This window comes from Sminthopsis crassicaudata, chromosome 4 (genome assembly GCF_048593235.1).
Source record: "Sminthopsis crassicaudata isolate SCR6 chromosome 4, ASM4859323v1, whole genome shotgun sequence".
NCBI lineage: Eukaryota > Metazoa > Chordata > Mammalia > Dasyuromorphia > Dasyuridae > Sminthopsis > Sminthopsis crassicaudata.
In genome coordinates, this window is record NC_133620.1 from 216,412,314 (window position 1) to 216,432,328 (window position 20,015).

Here is a 20,015-nt window from a genome sequence, read left to right on the forward strand (position 1 = left end):
ATCTCAAATACTGGTAGTCTCAAGCTCATATTTTTAAAGCATGGATCACAATCTAATATGGGGTCTCATAATTGAATGTGGGGTTGTGAAATTATGATTTATTATCTGTAAATGTTTGATTCTATATCTATTTTATATACCTATAAACCCGAGGTTATATAAAAATTTCTTGGATGAAAAGGGGTCACAAATGGAAAAAGTTAAAGAAGCCTTAGTCTAGGATTATAACTCTTGGAATTCAAGATAAATTTCAATTTACCTGGTTGTTCTATAAAAGAGCATACCACTGTCCCAAGTCTAGCTTCTTCTCAGTAAATCCTCCTTATATAAAGAAATAGTCTTAAGTAGCAAGCTTTCACATGTATCTGAGCAAATAGGAAATAAATCAGGGGCATTATACAAATTAAATAGAAGGCATTTGAGTGGATGTGCTATTTTACTGGGAGGCAGTATAAAACCTATTCACTCCAAAGAGAAAAGTCTTACCAGAATATTTATTTTTAGCAGTCTCAGGGGTTTTAGGAATTAGGAATCCTGGTACATATCAGAAAGAGTTACCTCTCTCACATACCTATGATTAGCAAAGAAGTATTAGTCATTTTAATGTTTACATCTTACCTTTTTTTCTTCTCTCCAGTTCTACTTCTCCCTTGTCAACATACAGTATAGTGAGTGCACAGAATTTTCAGCCATTAATGAGTGATATCTCCCTTAGTAGAAATTTTTGCCTTAGCAGTGTCCTTATCCTGTCCATGAAAGAACTTCCCCATGTCACCTTTAAGTGAAAGGATTACATTTATATTATTATTTATATACTGTCTCCCCCATTACTATGTGAGTGGCTCTGTATTGAGAGCAGGGTCAAAGTGTTTGCCTTTCTTTTTTCCCCATCCTTTAATACACTACTGAGATCTTTTAACATTTCTATTAGTTGATGTTTGAAAATAGCAACTGATTTTTTTGAGATGAAGTTAGAATAACTCTCCTCCTGCTTCTTGACCCTTTTAATAACAATCAGGATGTGGTAGGTTTTTTTTGTTTTTGTTTTTGTTTTGTTTTGTTTTGTTTTGTTTTTCCCTAGGAGGACATCATGAGGACTTGCCTCAACTTAGTAAAAATCCAACAAATACTACTTCAACCTCCTGTAAATTAATTTGGTTTTCATTAATTTAGCTTCTCTTAATTACATACATGACTTACTCCATCACTTGTTCTTTATCACTTAATTTATTCTATATTTGGCACCCTATGTCTTATAGAAATTTGGTGGTGTTTACACCTTTGCATTTTTATTATTCTACTGATAGAATGCTGAAAATCAAAGGAATTTTTGAGGGGTCATTTGTCAGTTTCCCCCTTCTGTATGATTTTGACTTGAATTACAGATAATTGAATAAGATGATATTTAAAAATGAAAGATAGCTAGCTAAAATGTGGTCAGTACAGTAGTATTTTCTCTATCACTTTTCTTTTGTATATGAATTGAATCCATTTTACATTTCTTTATTCATATGTATTTTAATGTTTTATTCACATAGTATGCCAATTTTTTGAGCTTCTTTAAGCTTGACTTAAACTATCTTAATTATGTTATCAGTTAAAATGATTACATACTAACTGACATTATTTGATAGTTGGAAAAAAATTGGAGTTTTCTTATTCCCATGTACTTCATCCATTTCTATTTCTAGGAAACAAGATTCAGCTACATATATTTCTATATATTTACATATGTATATGTAGCTGAAGGTATACATACATATGTATATTGTATATATGTTTACATATATGTATATATAGACCATGTTTGTCATGGTAATGGCTCATTCCACAAATGAGTTAAGTTCCAATCCAAAATACCAAGTATAATTTGCTGTGTAATCTTTACTAATTCTGTCTTTACGCACAGAAGTATTCTTCTTTAACAAAAATTTTCCTGGACATTAATTTCTTTTTAAAGCTGATATTTTCTGCCTAAATAGGGATAATAATTAAAGTTTCATCAATATCTCTACTTTATTCCAAAACTTTATTTTGTTTTAACATCATGGCCACCTTACTTTCTTCTCTTAACTTTAGATATATATTTTAGCATAATGTTTGAAGGCATCATTGTTATGTCATCCACTGTTTTGAACCAAATACTATTCTTCACCATTTTGTTGTACTAGTCGAGAACAGTATTTTGTGAGTTTTTTCTCTTTTGGTAAAAATAATAATTGGGAAAATTTCTATCCAAAATTTTTTTCTCTTAAAAAAAGAATCAGAGTTCATTACTTTCAACTTGAAAATTAATATTTCTGTCTTCCGAAGCACTATTTATCATAGGTCTAGTTAATTATTTTATTAAAATTATGTAATGCCAGAGCTGAGGAGGGTCCTTTTGATCTTTCTCTAGATTGTGCTAATAATGAGAATATCCTAAAATGCCAAAATATTTAATTTGTAAATGCTTATTGACTGACTGAAGATAATCATGTGAGAAAATAATAGAAATGAGCCTTAACCCCCTACCTCAGCTGCCCAAAACATTCCTCTTTCTACTCTGGCCTCCTTGCCACTCCACTGCCATCCCTGAAATGAAATGTATTACTTAGCCCCTGTGCTTTAAGGTGCATCCTCCATTTCTTCTATCTTTTATCTGTTTTCATTACAATATAAGCTCCTTAAAAGTAGGAATACTCTTACTTGTTTTTATTTTCATGTGTAGTCTAACAGAGTGCCTTGCACATAGTAAGCACTAAATGATTTGTCTGTCTTTTAGGTTAGCTACTATATGTCAGTACTCAAAAAAAAAAAAAAAAAAGGGAGGGAGGAGTGTCATGTTTTCCCACAAGGTCAGTTTTTACTAGTTTATGTTCACTGTGGTTGACTATTTCCTCTTCTATCCTCAGAGAAATACAAGTTAAAATGTATTTTTTTTCATATTAATATAATGGAATGTCTGGCATTTTTCCTCTCCAGGGAAAAATCTAGATTTAAATGAGTAGATTCCACATTGGTTTTTTGACCTTTGAGTATAAGTTGAGTGCATAGGACTATAAAAGTATATGTTTCTCCTTCAAAAGTTAATCTTTTAAGACTACAAATATAAATATTCACATGCTTAGTGAACATGTTGCTTCCAAGATCAGTTCAACATGTCCTGTGTGGTATACTACACACATACATTGTCTCTGGATCATAGTGGAGAAATGTTAAGTTTATTTTGATCCTCTACTATTACATTAGAGTTTTCTGGACAACCTGCTATAGAAAAATAATATCCAGTTTGAAACCTAGGTGACTTGGAGTTTTTGTCAGTTAAATCCAATAAAGTTCTATTTTAAACACTAAAATTAAGTGAAAAATCCATTTTCTTTTGATAAATGCTATATTTAAAGAACTTTTCAAAAGGCAAAAGTTCCAATTCTTTCCATTTAAGAGATGCTACTTATGTGACATGTGCTGTTACTTTTGCTTGTCTACTTATTTTACTGTGGGACTAAATGTTGTAACAGCAGGGGATAACAAAGAAAAAGTAGGCATCTGTTTAAGCAGGAAATGAGGTATACTGTTGCCTAGAGATGTATCCTTAGTATATGATAGAAATATGACATTGCCTGTTGTTACATGATAACGTGATATTAGCCTAAGATTGTAATAATGTGTCTCTTCAGGTAATAGCATGCTTAAAATACCTTGGTGGTTTGTTTCAAATAATATATTTTCCTTCTTTTTCCTTGGATCCTGATTTGCCCTAATTCTTATTAAAATGTTTCTTTGAGAAAGCAGAATAAGAATAAAATAATGAAATTTGTGTTTTAATGTGATCATTCTTTTGGTATCATAATTATCTCTGATATACCTTAATTAATATTGAGTCAAAATTGTTCTATTTACTCCAGACAGACCTGTAGAGTTACATACCTATATTGCTTTTTTCTTACTCTTTTCTTCACAAATTGGAATGTCAGAAAGAATTCTATAATTTTAGATATATGTTTAATATTTATGAAAGTTTATATGATCACTTTTGGGAAAACAGAGGCCTATACACAGTACCTTTCTCTCCAAAGACCACAGCATGATCATATCCAGACTAATAAATAGCTTCTATCCTATCTAGAACAGAACAGCCAAAGTTGTTAATAATAGGAAATAGCTAACCATTTATATAGCTTTTTATATGCTAGGTATATGCTAAGCATTTTATAATTATTATCTCACCTTATAATCTATGGCTACTATATAGAATATTGCATATACATATCCATGAATGATCTATTGTGTCAATCACATTTAATAATTATTAGATAAATTTTAATGAGTTGTTCAAGTTATAGAAAGTTTAAATGACTTGTATAGGGTCATTTTGGTACTGAATGTCAGAGGAAAGATTTGAATCCAGGTGCTCATGACCACAAGCCTAGCACTGAACCATACAGTCTCATACTATGTATCTTATTTTTGCTTATATGTGAATATGCATGAGACCATGCCTTAGAGTGGCTATTAGTACCATTCCCCCCTTAATTTATTATTAAATACTTTGTCAATTCATAAGAGCATACTAAATTTATTTTTACAATATTTGTTTTGAAAATAAAGTAGATAACATAAATTGTCGACAGAGAGGCAGTTTAATAATGTAATCTGTAAAGAACCAAGCTGGGTGTCAGAAAGATCTGGTTCAGTTGTTGACTCTATTAGATACTGACATTAGATTAGATTAGATTATTTGACCCAAGACAAGTCAGTTATGCTTTCAGGGTCGCAGGAAGCTCTAAGACCCTAGTTTCCTGACTGGGACTTTCCTATGGCAGTGAGTATCTCTGTAGTTCCTGTCTCTACCAACAACAACAACAACAACAAAAATTATATGTGTACATATTATTTACATGATTTGGGGCAGCTTGGTACACAGTGTATAGAATCAAGAAGATCTGACTTCAAATCTATGTGATACTGGACAAGTCAACTATCTTCTATCTGCCTCAGTTTCCTCCACTGCAAAACTGGAATAATAATACCTACTCCCTATGGTTGTTAAGAACATCACATGAGCTGTGTATAAAGTACTTAGCATAGTGGTATATACTTAATAAATATTTGTTTCCTTTATAATCTTGCATATACTATGTGCTAATGTAGATTTTCTTTTTATATACATTTTATATAATTTTTAAAAAAGTTTTCAATACTTTTTTTTCTCATTAGATCCCCAGAGAAGTTCTATAAGAGGGGAGCAATGGTGTCTTTGCCATTTTCAGAAGGAGAAAATGAGTCTCAGGCTGTGATGTGGTCCAATGTAACACAATATAGTTTACAGATTAGGATGTGAACCTTGGTATTCTTAAGTCCCAGTCTTCTTTCCCTTCCTGTGTGTCCCTATATCTTCTAGCGTGTATGTTAACACATGACTGCTTTTTCAGTTTCCTAAGGAAGAAAAAGAATATGAGTCCCAATAGACACAGCGATGATGCTTATGTCTCCTGCAAAGGACAACATGCCTTGAGTGCAAAATATTTTATTATGTCTTGGAGCCAAGTTTTCCTCTTTAGGAACAAATCCAAATTTAAAGTCTAACAGGAAAATAAAGTCTCAGAATTAAGCATTTTTGCTTTATTAGCAACTCTGTTGAAACTCCTCCAGTCAGTCCATAGTTTACTAAGTAGCTGAATCTCAGCATTCCCTTCAGGGAAAGTTGCCCCACTTAATCTGCCCTAGTTATGCTATTGTTAAATGCAGTCTGAGGGGAAATGGGAGTCATATATCTTGCCTGTTTACTCCCTCAAGATAGCTGAGACCAGAAGGAAGCAGAAAATTATGCTTTCTAGGTACCGATATAGGCTATCACTAAAGAAACAAAATAAAGCCAAAGGGATAAACATGAAGAACAATCTTAGATAGCTTCGGCCATGTCTAACTGTTTCTCTGTCAGCAGGAACGCTAATGATTTTGGACATTTGAAAATTAAATTAACAGCCTGAAAATATTCTACAGAATGAGAGAGAATGTGATACATGAAACATAATGACCCCACAGAAATTCAGTCAGTGTACTTCAGTCTCTCGTTTAGATGGAGAAGACAACTAGTTAATCATCACTGAGCAAATTAGACAGAGCAAATTAGTTCGCTGTATTCCAGAGTCTTAGCTACCAAAAGAAGTATATACCACTAATTAGAATGAAAATACTCTAAGCATTCTGTTATCTAAAGAGAGGGAAAGAGGAGGGTTGAGGTTTTGTTCAGCCATGGCCAAAGCACAAAGCCTCAGTAAGGCTGGTGTAAAATTGCATCAGTGCAGTGCAGAAGTCTATTCCCACCCTTTCCCAATCTTATCTCCCAGAAAAAGGGGACAGATTTGAGGATGACTTGGATGAGGCCATAATTTATCTGCAATAACAATTCAGGTTCTTTAGGATTCTCTAAACAGTACTGCTAGAGAAACATTAATAAATGATAGGTCTTTCTCTGAATTGAAAATTAAAGTAACTGCTTGTAAGAATTCTCCAGCATGACCCTAGTTTTTGCTTTTAAAAAGTTCATTGCAGGAGCATGTACAATAAATATTTGTACTTTTAATTTATCGCAAGAGATTTATCTGAAATCATTTTCTGGCCTTAATTAGCATTCATTTGCTTAATTGTCATTCTCATCCCCATCACTTCCAGTTTTTCACTAACTTGAACAATGCTATCTTCTGCTGTTTGCACTTTAATTTAAATTTCTATTAAGGTTTATGAACAGTAATAAGGTCCTGTTTGAATATTCATTAGCTTTTGAATTGTGAGCTATGAAAAGGTGCTTTCTTTTACCTTAATGAAACTGGCACAGCATGGGACTGATCAGTTGTGACATTTGATTTGAAGCATCCAGTGAATTTTCTCATTGTTTATTGACACATCTTGTCCAAACAGCTCCCTCGCAAGTTAGTGGAGTAATGAAGGAGAGAGTGCTGCAGCGGAGCGTCGAGCTTTCCTGGCAGGAGCCAGAGCATCCCAATGGAGTCATCACTGAATATGAAATCAAGTATTACGAGAAAGTAAGTGCTAAGAGCAGCTAAAATGTACAGCGGTGTGCTGTGCACATCATGTCAGCCGACTCTATCAGAGACAAAAGTTGGTAATTATACCAACTATTATCTGTCAGCCATCTATTTGGAGCCACTTCAAAATTCATAGTTAATTTTACCCATTTTTAATAACTATCTCCCAGATTCTCTGGTTAATTACTATAATTATAATTTCTGTGTGTTATATTTGTATATTACACAAATGAAAATAATCCATTTGATAGCATACTTTTCTAGTCAGTTTTAATATTATTAAAATAATTAGGTTCAGTATGTTTTTGTAACATCGAAATTTTTAGACCCAATATTCTCTTTTAATTGTTCTGTTTGTTTTATGATACCACATGTGTCCTTAATATTGAAATATTAGATTGTTCTATAACTCTGAACTAATATAAAATAAAGGTCCTCAATTACCTCTTTAACTAAAAATAAACAAAACAGTAATAGAAAATATAATGTGTTTTTCTGGACTTTTCTGGATTCTTCTTTATATTATTACTAAAATTGAAAATCTGTTACTTTCCTACACTAATTGTGGCAGAACTTTGGTGTTGTATGAAATGATCACTGTAGAAAGGCTCTTTTAATAAAGCTCATGAGAGTACCTGTCAAATAGCAGGGAACAATTTTAAAAGAGTTTATAAAGTCATGACATTAATATTAAAACACTTTTGATTTTATAAAAGTAGATATCTAATTGTTGGCCAGTATACTGCTTTATTTTTTTCTCAGTTCAAAATAGCTATATATATATATATATATATATAGCTTATTAATATTTTATTTTAAATTTATTTTGGACAAATTAATGGGTGATATAAATATAATATATGTGATCTAATTAGTATGTGAATGATTACATGTTTGTAATTATTAAAATGTGACAGAAAAAAATGGAACAATTTCCATTCATCAAATTTTAAAATATTTTCCATTTATTAATATTTTTGTCAGGAAAAAAATCATTTAAAAAAAAAGTTAATAACATAGAATTAAATTAAATCCAACAATTGAATACTATATTGGTTATAACTGACAGAAAGAATTTTAAATATCCTAGAAAACTGATAACTTAGGCAGTTTTTCACCTTCCCTAAGTTAGCTGTAATTTTTTATATGCAAACAACCAGTTTGTCTTATTAACAAAACTGGAGTAATGATGTTAAAAAATGAGCTCTTTTAATAAACAAACAAGTTATTTCAATAACTGAAGGTTATCTATTTCTCTCATAAACTATTGTAGAATTTAGGATATGAAGATATGTTTTTAAAGACTAACTTTTAAATGATATTGTTTTGACATTTATTTATTTCTTTGTTTCTCCTGACAAAAGTTACCTCTTGAATGTCTCCCTCATTAATGGGGAAAACAATCTGACCTTACAGAATTACCTAGAGGGTCTTCACTGATTATCCTTTTATTTGCCAAATCTATTTTTTAATTGGTTATAATGTATATCCAGAGTAACAACATTCAAATTGAATTTGCTATACATTTTTAACTTGGTAAAATGATTTATTTCGTTGTAATTGAGTACCATAAATGAAGAGCCTTATCTTCTAATATAATGTAGCCTTTTATTCTTTTAATTCAAGCTATGCACATATAAGTTAATAAATGGCTCATAGTTCATTTTGCACATGATTATGATAAACCAATTATGAAAAACACATTAGCTTAATTAAACCTAGCTAAATCTATAAAATGGTAAATAAATTGTTTGACAGAAATTTTCACTCGAGAACTAGCTGTTTTTCTGTCACATAGACTGATTCACACTTAAATAACTAAAAGTACAACTTTTGACATATTTTTATCCAAAACATGGATTTCTGATCTATGGAATTAGGAAAAAATATTTAGATATTGTTGACACATACACTTAAAGATCATTAAGTGTCATTTGCTACATATTTTAAAATAAGCGTGACACAAAATATAGAATGTGTTAAAATGGACTTTTTCTAAATATGGCGGCACATGCCCATAAATCCTTGTTCCGAGAAAGCTGAAGCTGATGGATCACTTGAGTTTAGGAATTCTGAGTTGTAGTATGGATAAAGCAAATAAGATATTTTCAGTAAGTCCAACACCAGTTAGGGTCACTGTCAAAGGAGAGGTAAATTCCAGCCCCAGTTGAAAATAGAGCAGCTCAGAAATTCCTTGCAAATCACCATGGGTCCAGGACCATAAATGGCTATTGTACTTCCAGTCTAGGTGAAATAGAGAAATAGACTCAGCTTCAAAAAACAAAAAACAAAAACAAAACAAAAACAAAACAAAACAAACGAACAAAAAAAACAAACAAACAAAAAAAAAAACAACCTTGATTGATTAGCTAATTAAATGAAGTAAATTTTTAAGTAATATTTTTCTTCCATTAAATAGCTAGGTCTTAATTAGTACAAATATGATAGTTCTAACCAAAAGGAAATAGGTAGTATGAATTTGAATAAGTTTACTACTTTTGGGGATTCATTTTTCACTAATTGGGATCTAGCTACACAACCAAAGGAAAGACACATGCAAAGAGTTTTCATTTGCTTTTTACTTCTTTGCATACTTTGAAAGGACTTGTGAATAATTACTTGGTATTATTTGCAATTTTGTTCCAAAACAAATCTTTAAAATTATTTTTTAAAACTTATAAAAAAGAGATCAATTACTAATGGAAGATTCCTAAAATATTTTTCATATTCAAAGAAAATTTTATTAACATTTATTAACATTTAAGGGAGAAAAAAAACAAACAACATTTTAAAATTATATTTAGATTTAAGGCCCTCTACTGAGAGTCAGTTTTCCTTGTTTCAACTAACCAAAAAATTGAAGTCTATTTATACCTAAATATTCCCTCTTCAAAACACTCATCCCCCAAAAAATAAATATGATTGGTTTTGGCTTTATAACTGGAATAAAGTGCTCATTTTCTCTGAGAAATTTTATGACTAAAGGCATGTGTTTGTCATTTACATTTTATATCAACTTAGGAACACCTCAATGAAACAGCAGTGTTGTAACACTCCACAGGGTGCAGTGTAATCTTTATGAGAACAATACGGCAAATTGAAATAAATGGGCAAGAATTGGTTGTCACATTGCCTGGTTGCAACAATAATTAAATATGCCCTGTAAATATTGTTTCTAGGATCAAAGGGAACGAACCTATTCGACAGTAAAAACCAAGTCCACTTCAGCCTCCATTAATAACCTGAAACCAGGAACAGTGTATGTTTTCCAGATTCGTGCTTTCACTGCTGCTGGTTATGGAAATTACAGTCCCAGGCTTGATGTTGCTACACTAGAGGAAGCTACAGGTAAAATGTTTGAAGGTAATTACCATCAATGCTTTGGATTCTGACCCTCTCTAAGTCAGATGCAATCTCCAAAGATTAATGTGTAGTAAGGATCTGGATCAATTTTCATTTGTACCATTTATATATATATATATATATATACTTTACAAAGACTATATATTTACTTTACAAAGACTATATTTGCTTTACAAAGACTATATATATATATAGTCTTTGTAAAGTAAAAAGGAAGACAAAATTTCAAATGTATTGTGACACTACTGGAAGAGTAAATTATATACTTTTATATGGCAAAGATAAATTTTTAGTTTTGTACAATAAATCATACCTGTTTTAAAATAGCAGTAGTATCAGTACCTTTTCAAAAGATATGTAAAGTAGCTTAGGAACAAAATAATTACAATGCCTTCCCTCTCTTGAAAAGGGAATAATAAATTCTGAATTTCAAAAGACAGAATTATTGAAGAATTTTCAAGGAAATTGGAAAAAATAAGATAAAATTTCTCCCTACCAAAGAGGTCTTTGTTTTGATAAATGTAGACTTTTCTCTGAAGAATACAAAGCATAGAACACATATTAAATTTATAGCATTCAATAAACTACCAGATGAATGGTTCCTATGGTCTTGAGAATCAGAAACATTCCTAAAGAATTTTTATAGACTCTTTGTTTTCATGTATAATTACCTACCTTTTGTTTTATGAAATGTCTGTGAATTTTTGTATATATATTTGTGGCTAATTCTTGTGCTAATTATAGTAATAAATTTGTGGTGTTATATTCAATTCAGTTATATACGTATTTTTAGGCACTGTGCTAGGTGGTGAGGTATTAAGGCTAAGTGAAAAGAATCTTGCACTCAGAAATTATAATCTACTTGGAGGAAGCAACATGAATTCCTTCTGGAAAGATAGGTTGAAGCTAGATTGTGATGGGCTAGAAATGCCAGGCTGAATACACACACACACACACACACACACACACACACACACACACACACACACACACACATATATACACACTTATATTTCAAGTACTATGGACCTACTGAAGCTTTCTGTAACAGGGGAGTGATATGTCAGACTTACAGGAATATCAATTTGTCTGCTGTATGGGAACATAAAATGGAGAGAGGAGAGATGGAATCTAATGATTAGATAAAATGTCATCCATAGGTTAATGGGACTTAGAATCAGTCTTTAGTCATAATGGAAACCTTATTTTTAAATGGGACCTCTGATTCCCTTGAATAAGAATTATATCATAAAACTTCATATCCTTGGACTGAAGATATCAGCCTAGCTATTCAGTGTGGGATTGATATCCTGCACATACATGGGTCATTGTTATAATCCATGGCCATTACAGATGAGAGTGAATCAACAAGGAGGCACTATTCCAATACTTCAGCCTGACCTCTAGCCTCTTAACTGAAGCATTTATGGCATATGTGGTAGTAGTTCCATAAACTCTGTGGTGATTTAGATACCTTACAAAAGGAGATGAGCTGATTATCTTCCACATCACAAAACCAATCTTAATCCCAGATTATAATATTAAAATAGGTGCCTTTAAATCTTTTTATCATTGAATCCATTTATTTAAACATTTTGGAATACTTGTATTTATATCAGGTTTAAGGTCTCATTATATAGATAGGGAAGATAAGAGTCAAGGAAATGAAGCGATTTACCCAAGGTAGCCCCGAAAATAGTAGTGCTGAGGTTGAACTGTAATCCTTTCTTTACTAAAATTTGTTTCAGTAACAAATATAATAAGTTTTTGGTCCTTTTGAAAGAATTAAATCACTACTTATTTTGGAAAGCAACTAATGAATAATTAATAGCCAAAGTTTTACATATTGAAAAATACCTAAATCTTCTAAAAAATAACAGTACTTTCCACTAGATAGTATATGTATGCTACACAATAATGAGCAATCAAAATTGATCCTTTCATTATAATTTATAGAGTTGATAGGGATTGAGGGTTACCATCTTGCCTGGAAATTAGGAATAAGGGCATTGGTTCTGTGAATTGTGTAAAGAAGGAATATGAGGGAACTTAGACTATTTTCCCTCTGTTTTATGAATTATCTTAGGCTAAAGTTCATGGTTGTGGTTTTTGAGGGGGCAAGATGGAGAGAATTGGTTATTATTGAAGAAAGATGCTTCTGTTGAACCTTTACAAAAGAGGAACTCAAAATTTTATTATTTCCCTATGAACATATTTGAATTCCCTGTATCAGTGAAATCACAGAAACTGTTCCTGTACACATGTTGTTACAAAGAAGTTGCCTAAGCTTTTACATGTTAAAATATTTATAGACATTCTTAGTACTCTGGGAAATAATATGTGAATCTTGATTCTGATTTTCATGAAAATCAATGTTACTTATATTGGTCACTTTTTGTTTTAATCTATTCTATTTTGTAGATCTTTGTAGAATTTGATGGAGTATGTCTGGGAAATATATTTAATCCTTAACTTATAAATTTATTCTCATGGTTTTGTTAACATGTTGTTCACTAAGAGTGGCCAAATAACAATGGTCTCCTGAGCCTTTTATCGTTGTTACAAAATATGGCTAAGAAACAAAAATGTTTTAAAAATAAATTTGAAATAGAAATTATAAAGATAAAATTTTAGGCAAGACAAAAAACGTGGAAAATTGCCATATACCTAGGCAGATAATCTAAGTTGATATGAAGATCCAGATCTGATTAATTTTAAGGGGGGAAGTCATTGTTTCTTTATTTCAATAGATGGGTAGATAATTCATATGTTTGGATACTACAGCAATTATTAAAATATTTTGAAAATAGGTTTGTATGATTCTTTGTAAAATAAAAGATTGCTGCAATCTAACTTGAATCACTTTTGACAATTCATCTCTATCATATCTTCATCAAAGCTCCAAATTGTTACCCTTTCAAAAAGTGCCTCACCTAGTCAAGAAAGACTAAAGTTCTTATATTTTCTGTGATTGCAGCTACTTCTCACAATTTCTAATTTGGTAAGAGGTAATTAAAAAATGTCTTATTAAAATAACATTTTTGCTTATATTTATAATACTTATTGATTTATTTATAGTTAAAATATTTTTAAATTTATTTGTTTAGAGGCTAGGGTAAGTATGTGGTTAATTAAACTTTATCTTGGTGGTAATTGGGAATTATTCTTGGTTTTGCTTTCCAAAATAATTTTTGTTTCTCTGTTTTAATAAATATAACAGGCTTAGTATAATTGAACCCTTTGGTTTTTAAATAATACTGGATATTGTAACATTTCAGGTTAATCCTTCAGAATATCTTTCTCACTGTACAGTAGTATTCAAGGAGAAATTGATTGGTTAAATATGTATTGATCCAGGTATATGCCCTGGAAGTCTTTGTTGCTTACTACATGCTTGCTATCAGAAACATTTTGCTTTGACCAGGCAACTTTGCCTAAAGCAGAAGTGGAAATGTTGTTGTTGGTTTCTTTTTTTTTTTTAAACTAGTCAATTGAAAGCTCAAATAGATTTTTTGGAACATTGTGTGCTACTTTCATGAAACAAATGAAAAACCAATAAGTTGGTATCACAAGCTTATATTTAAGAAGCATCTCTGGGGCAGCTGCAGTAGAGAAAATTTCATAGCAAATCAAGAAAGTAGAGGTCTTGATACCAGTAATGGTGTTACCTGTTCCTTGATGTTGCACAAATTACTTCACCTCTTTAAATCTCTGTTCATCTGTAAAATAGGAAATTAAATTAAATAGTACCCAAAGTAGATGCCTTCAAATTCTAACATTTTGCTATTCTTTATACTATAGAATAATTATAGAGAAAGTCAAATCAATTTGATTTCATTTCCTTCCTTTATCCCTTCTTAGGTTTTAGGCAACTGACAACTTTTCTGGGCCTCAGTTTGCTCATGTGTAAAATGATAAGATTGAATTTAGATGGCCAGTAAAGTTCCTCCTAGCTTTAAAATCTATGGTCCTATGTTTCACAACCTTTACATTTATATTAGTGTAAAGAGATAATTGGTATTTATATTAATCACCCTGTAACCTTTCAAGATCCCAATGGGGTTATGATCAAAGAAAAAACAAATTGTGCTCATATAGCTTCCTTCCTTCTCTCCTTCCCTTCTTTTTCCTTCCTTCCATCCTTTTCCTTTTCCTTCCTTCTTTCTCTCCTTCCTTCCCTCCTTTTCTTTTTCCTGCCCTCCTTCCTTCCTTCCTTCCTTCTTTCCTTTTGTATCCTAATGCTTGAAAACTTGGGAACCTGAGCATTGTATTTGTATATAACATCTTATCTGTTAGTCAGAATAATCACAACAGTCACTTTGCCAATCTGTCTAGGGAAAAAGTATAAAATTTTAAGATGTATATAAGAAAAGGATTGTTGTGATCATAAATTAGGCAATATCACTACATCTCAAACTTCCTTTCCAAAATCAATTTGTGATGAAATAGATTGTAATTTTTGCCACTAGTGTTGAATATGGAAAGATTGAAATTCATATTTATGCCTGATTTAAAAAGTGAGTGATGCTGAGAGACCTTTTTCCAAACTTCTCAGCATTAGCTATATATAGAAAAGAATAAACAAAGACACACAAATTCCAGTTTGCCATTTATCTTAGTCCAGATCTCTCATTGGAGCCTGTTTCTGAATCTAATGAGAGTATTGAACCTAAGACAAGCAGAGAATTAGACTCATGGGACACAATCTGATTTGTGGAAAATTATTTCAACCCATATATGTATAAATCTTTCCACCCACATGAACAGAGCTTCTCCATTTTCCTTAAAATATATTTGAAGAGGCAGATTAAGAAAGAGAGAGGAAAACACACCAAAAACTTGAAAGCTGTCTTTGATCAGTTATTTAACAATAGGTAATAATTCAGAGATTAAAGCTTAACAGTTGTGTTTTTCTCCTCAGTTCCCCTAGGGAAGGAGAGAGAGGGAAGAGATGGAGTAAAGAAGCAGGTGCTGAATTAAAGTATATATAATGACCTCAGTTCAGAAACTGTCTAGACCAGGGTTGAAAGATGTTTTTACTATTTGATGCATTTTTCAATCAGGGTATATACCTGTTGCCAGTGTATGCATACAATGACCTCAGATAATGGCAGTCCACAAAGTTGGAGCATGCAAATGAATCACACTTTCAAGAAAAGGGGGGGGGGAGGCAATAGAAAGAACTTTATGCTCCCCACTGTGGTGAGGCATGGTAAGATTACCTGTAATATACTACTCCTGCCCTATCTGGAGACACAGTCTTTTGTTCCCCCAGAGAGGGTGAAAGATTTTCCATTCATTCTGCCTTGCATCAGAGTACAGATGTTATTTGCTTCAGGAAAAAGTCATGTTCATTTTCATCACATTGCAAATTATAAGGAATTACTTGCAAACTGTATCTTAAAATGGGATGAGCATTTATCAGTTATTGTTTTATGTGTCTCTGATGGGTATATGAAGTTTATTGTTCCTCATTATTTCAGTGGGGACTGGATATCTAAAATAAAAAAGAAAAATATGATCATCATGCTGTTCCTCTTTTAATTTTTGCCTTTTTCATCTCCAGTGCCAAATACAATACTTGAAGTATAGTGAACACTGAATAAATGCTTATTGAATGTCACCTTATCTAACCTAACCTAACTTAATTGAATACAGCAAAAAAGAAAAAAAGTTAATCCATTTGGGGGCAGCCAGAGAAAGAGAAACCAAGATTGTTAGAAATTTAGTGTTTTAGGATTGTGAAAAGGTTCAAATAATAACTTAATTTCATTTAATACAAAGTATCTTAAAAGGTCTTCCTGCTGCGCTTCTTTTAAAGGGTCATATGAACACAGAGATAACTTCAAGAATCATCAAAATTCATTAATTTTATAGATAAGAAAACTAATCCTAAAAAAGACAATTATTTTTCTAAGGTTACAGAGTTTGTTAATAACAGAACCAGGATTGGAATTCAGGTATCTAGGTATCTTCCAAGTCCATTCTGCTATACAGTTATCCCTCATTTGTAAATTTACATTTTAATTAAAATGAGGACTTGTAAACTCTCCTTAAGAATGCTTTGAAAGGAAAAAAAATCTGTTAGGCTGTATTTTCTCCTGTAATGTTGTTTACTATCATTTCACTTAGGATATATGTTTTTAAAATGTAGGGTAAATTTCAGTCAAATACTTTTGTGAATTATGATAAATCTTAAGTGTGTTGAGGCTTTATTGCTTTACAGTTATGATCAAAAAATAAAATTATATATCCATAAATGACTTAGAAATTTTTTTTGAAATAACTAACTCATAATGACTATAGACATTGTACCAATGGGGAATCATAACATTTTTGTAGGTGTTCAGTTCTTTTTGTTGGTAAAGATAAGGGAGTGGCTTGCTGTTTTCTTCTCTAGCTTATTTTACAGATGAGGAAACTCATGCTAACAGGATTAAGTGACTGGCCAAGGGTTGCACAGAGAATCATATTTGAACTCAGGACTTCCTGAATCTAGGCATGGTGCTCTAACAAAATGAAGAGGGGCAAAATGACATGTTCTTGTTCATACAGTGAGCCAACAGCAGAACTAAATTTAGAATCTGGATCCCTTAATCTTTATTACATTCAGAATCTGTACACTTATTCAAGGAGATAGTTTAGATTCTTTAGCTTTTAACCTGTCAAAAAATTAATGGCAAATCTATATATTTCTGGTGTTTTCCTATCTTTAAATTTTATGATATTTTCAAAAGTATTTAATATCATGTCAAAGTATCTAATATCATGTCAAACACCCCTTTGACAATCTGCTGAAGCTTATGGATCCCTTCTCAGAATAGTAGTTTAAAATATGTATGATTACAAAGGAAGTCATTATGTTGAAATAGTTTTAGGAAGTTTAAAAAAAAAAAAAAAGAAAGAAAGAAAAAAAGTTCATAGATCCTAAGTCCCAGCTTAAGAACCTCTTTATCAAAGACAAGTAAATAGACTGATTTTTACTTTATAAAAGTTTATCTAACCTAACCTGTGGTTCTACATAGTTTTGAGTTTCCTCTGCTATTTTTTATCTTTTTTACAGCCACGGCTGTGTCCAGTGAACAGAATCCTGTAATTATCATAGCTGTGGTTGCTGTGGCAGGAACCATCATTCTGGTCTTCATGGTATTTGGCTTCATCATTGGAAGAAGGTATAGTATACAGTTGTTCACATTTCTAGCTTAACTAGTTTGGTCTTTTTTGAGCTAGACAGATCTGTAACTTGTTAGATTCTGACATATGAGAATTATTAAATCATAATGAAAATGTTCCTCATTATAGCAGCATAAAATGCATGCATTCAATGCAGAAAAGTAGTTTGAACCCATGTTTCTTTTGGGTTTTAGTTTTTTGTTTTCTTTTGTTTTGTTTCATTTTTGTTTGTTTTTTGTTTGTTTGTTTATGTGGGATAATATGTCTTCTATAAGTTTTTGCACTAATTTCATTGCCTTCAGATTTTATTTTTTTGCATATCCAATGCAAACCTAGAAAAACTACGTTCTTGAAGTTAAGTATTAGTATTTGAAAATGTGTGTCTAGTGCTAAATTTAAAATGATTCTACATTTAGCTTGAAAATTTTAGAATGATCACTCATTTGGAGAACTAAAATCAAACTTTTCCTTTATTCCATTGAGTCTCAGATCTTTGAACATTAATATGATGTAATAAATTCATTTTTCTTAATAGAATTAATTCCATGTCATTAGACACATTTTATATAATGTGGGAGATTTGGTTTTCCTAATTTAATTTTCTTGTCAATAGATGAAGAAAATATACATTATTTGAATTTTTTTAGATTTTATTTTTTAGAAATTTCATCATCATTAAATAAGAAATGGCTATTTAAAAAAATAAATGTCTAAAGTAAAATCTCCATATTGGATCCTAAAAATGTTTTCTTCCCTCCCTTTTTTTAGGCACTGTGGTTATAGCAAAGCCGACCAAGAAGGAGATGAAGAACTTTACTTTCATTGTAAGTGTTTGGCTTTTCTTTATTAATACATAGCCAAATTACAATAGAGAATCGATTAGTGGTAATAATTACATGGAAAAAATACTAAAACATCATGCTTGGTTTTAAATTAAAAGCTTTAAATGACTGCTCTAAGAGCATTTAAATGGAAAATAATTTGGAATGAAAAATGCATGCTGCAGTTGAAAAACAAACAAAATGTATACTGAAATAAACATTTTTCATTCTCTAGGGTTTAATGCACTTGTAAGCTATGTGGTTATTTTTCTTTGGCATTCTTTCCTTCTGTGGTGTTTTGCCTAAGTATGTCACACCATCCTAATGATTCCCCATGAGATCTTATAATTGATAGCTGCCTGGCCAAGTGACTTTCCTCAGGCAAGCTCCTCACTAGGAAACATGGGGTCACCATGTCACCCCCACAAATAATGCTAAGCTGGTCAAGAATGCTCTCTGTTCTTGCTATTGTAAACTTTATATTACTGATATCATATGAAATATATTTAATGTAAATAGCACAGGAAAAATAAGATACATAATTACTTTGCTTTCTTTGTGTTTTTGAGATATATAGATATAGATATCTTATTTTAAAAGTTCATATTTCTATATCATTCACTATATTATCCCAGGACACTTTTCATACCATAAAATTTATATATTCTTGAAGTCAATAAGTTTTAGGTACTTTTAAATTCTGGGCCAAGAATTTGTCATCCTATTTTGCTAGATAGATCATTTAAAACTCTTAACTAGATATATAGACAGTCTGGGCAATAGTAACCATGGGAAATAAGACTATGTATAAATACTGATTTATCCAGAAAAAAATAAAAATATGCCAATAAAACACATCGTATAATTCATTTCAGTTTTGACGCCACCTAATTTTATTTATTTTTAAAATAGAAGATCAGGGCCTTCTTTTACTTTAATTAAATAATAGCTAAACCATTTCATTATTTGCCCTTACTAGTTTAATCTTATTTTATACTGCTTGGCTGGTGATAATGGCAAAAAAGGCAGATCTCAAAGAAGTAGCATAAAATGACATCTTTCATTGCTTTTTATTTTAGATATTGGGTTTTAAGTTGTGTGATGGTATTTAATAAGATTATACCATGTAAGTTTCTTAGGGTCACTATAAAGAAGTGAGAACATAATGTAACATCTACTATTTGAAGCAAGGAATTAATAATTTCCAAAAAACTGAAAATTTTGATGGTGTTCATCTAATCCCTTTAAATGTATGAGTTTTTACTTGTTAGATCAGTTACTCTCCCATAGTTGGCATTCTTCCTCTTTAGAAAAAAAAAAAAGGAGTTATATACTTACAAATTAAAGTTCAGCTTCTAGTAATTGACGTCTGAAAAGAGTTGTGGCTACTCTATAATGGAAACATAAATTGTCACTTTATTCTTTTAAATTGTATCCTTCTCCCCCATCCCATCCCTAGTGTTTGACATATAGTACTTAAAAATTTTTATTAGTTTGATTTTCATATCACCCTCTCCCAAGTAGACTTTTATCCTCAAGCCAACTCTGAAATGACTTCTTATTTTTAAATTCTTGTATTTGGATTTTCTTTAAAATAGAGAACACTTAGGAGAGGCAAAGAACACTT

General features: G+C 31.3%; 1 protein-coding gene across 5 annotated transcripts in view; it reads left to right on the top strand.

Moving 5' to 3' along the window:
- Nucleotides 1–20,015, top strand: part of EPHA7 (EPH receptor A7) — a 208,893-nt gene that overhangs the window by 164,560 nt on the left and 24,318 nt on the right. For 3 of the 5 annotated variants that reach the window (XM_074310277.1, XM_074310278.1, XM_074310282.1), the window contains exons 6-9: nt 6,904–7,028; nt 10,211–10,394; nt 17,458–17,566; nt 18,336–18,391. In XM_074310277.1, coding sequence (XP_074166378.1) covers nt 6,904–7,028; nt 10,211–10,394; nt 17,458–17,566; nt 18,336–18,391 — 474 coding nt within the window. The remainder of the gene's footprint in view (nt 1–6,903; nt 7,029–10,210; nt 10,395–17,457; nt 17,567–18,335; nt 18,392–20,015) is intronic. The other 2 variants (XM_074310280.1, XM_074310281.1) reach the window with 1 other exon arrangement.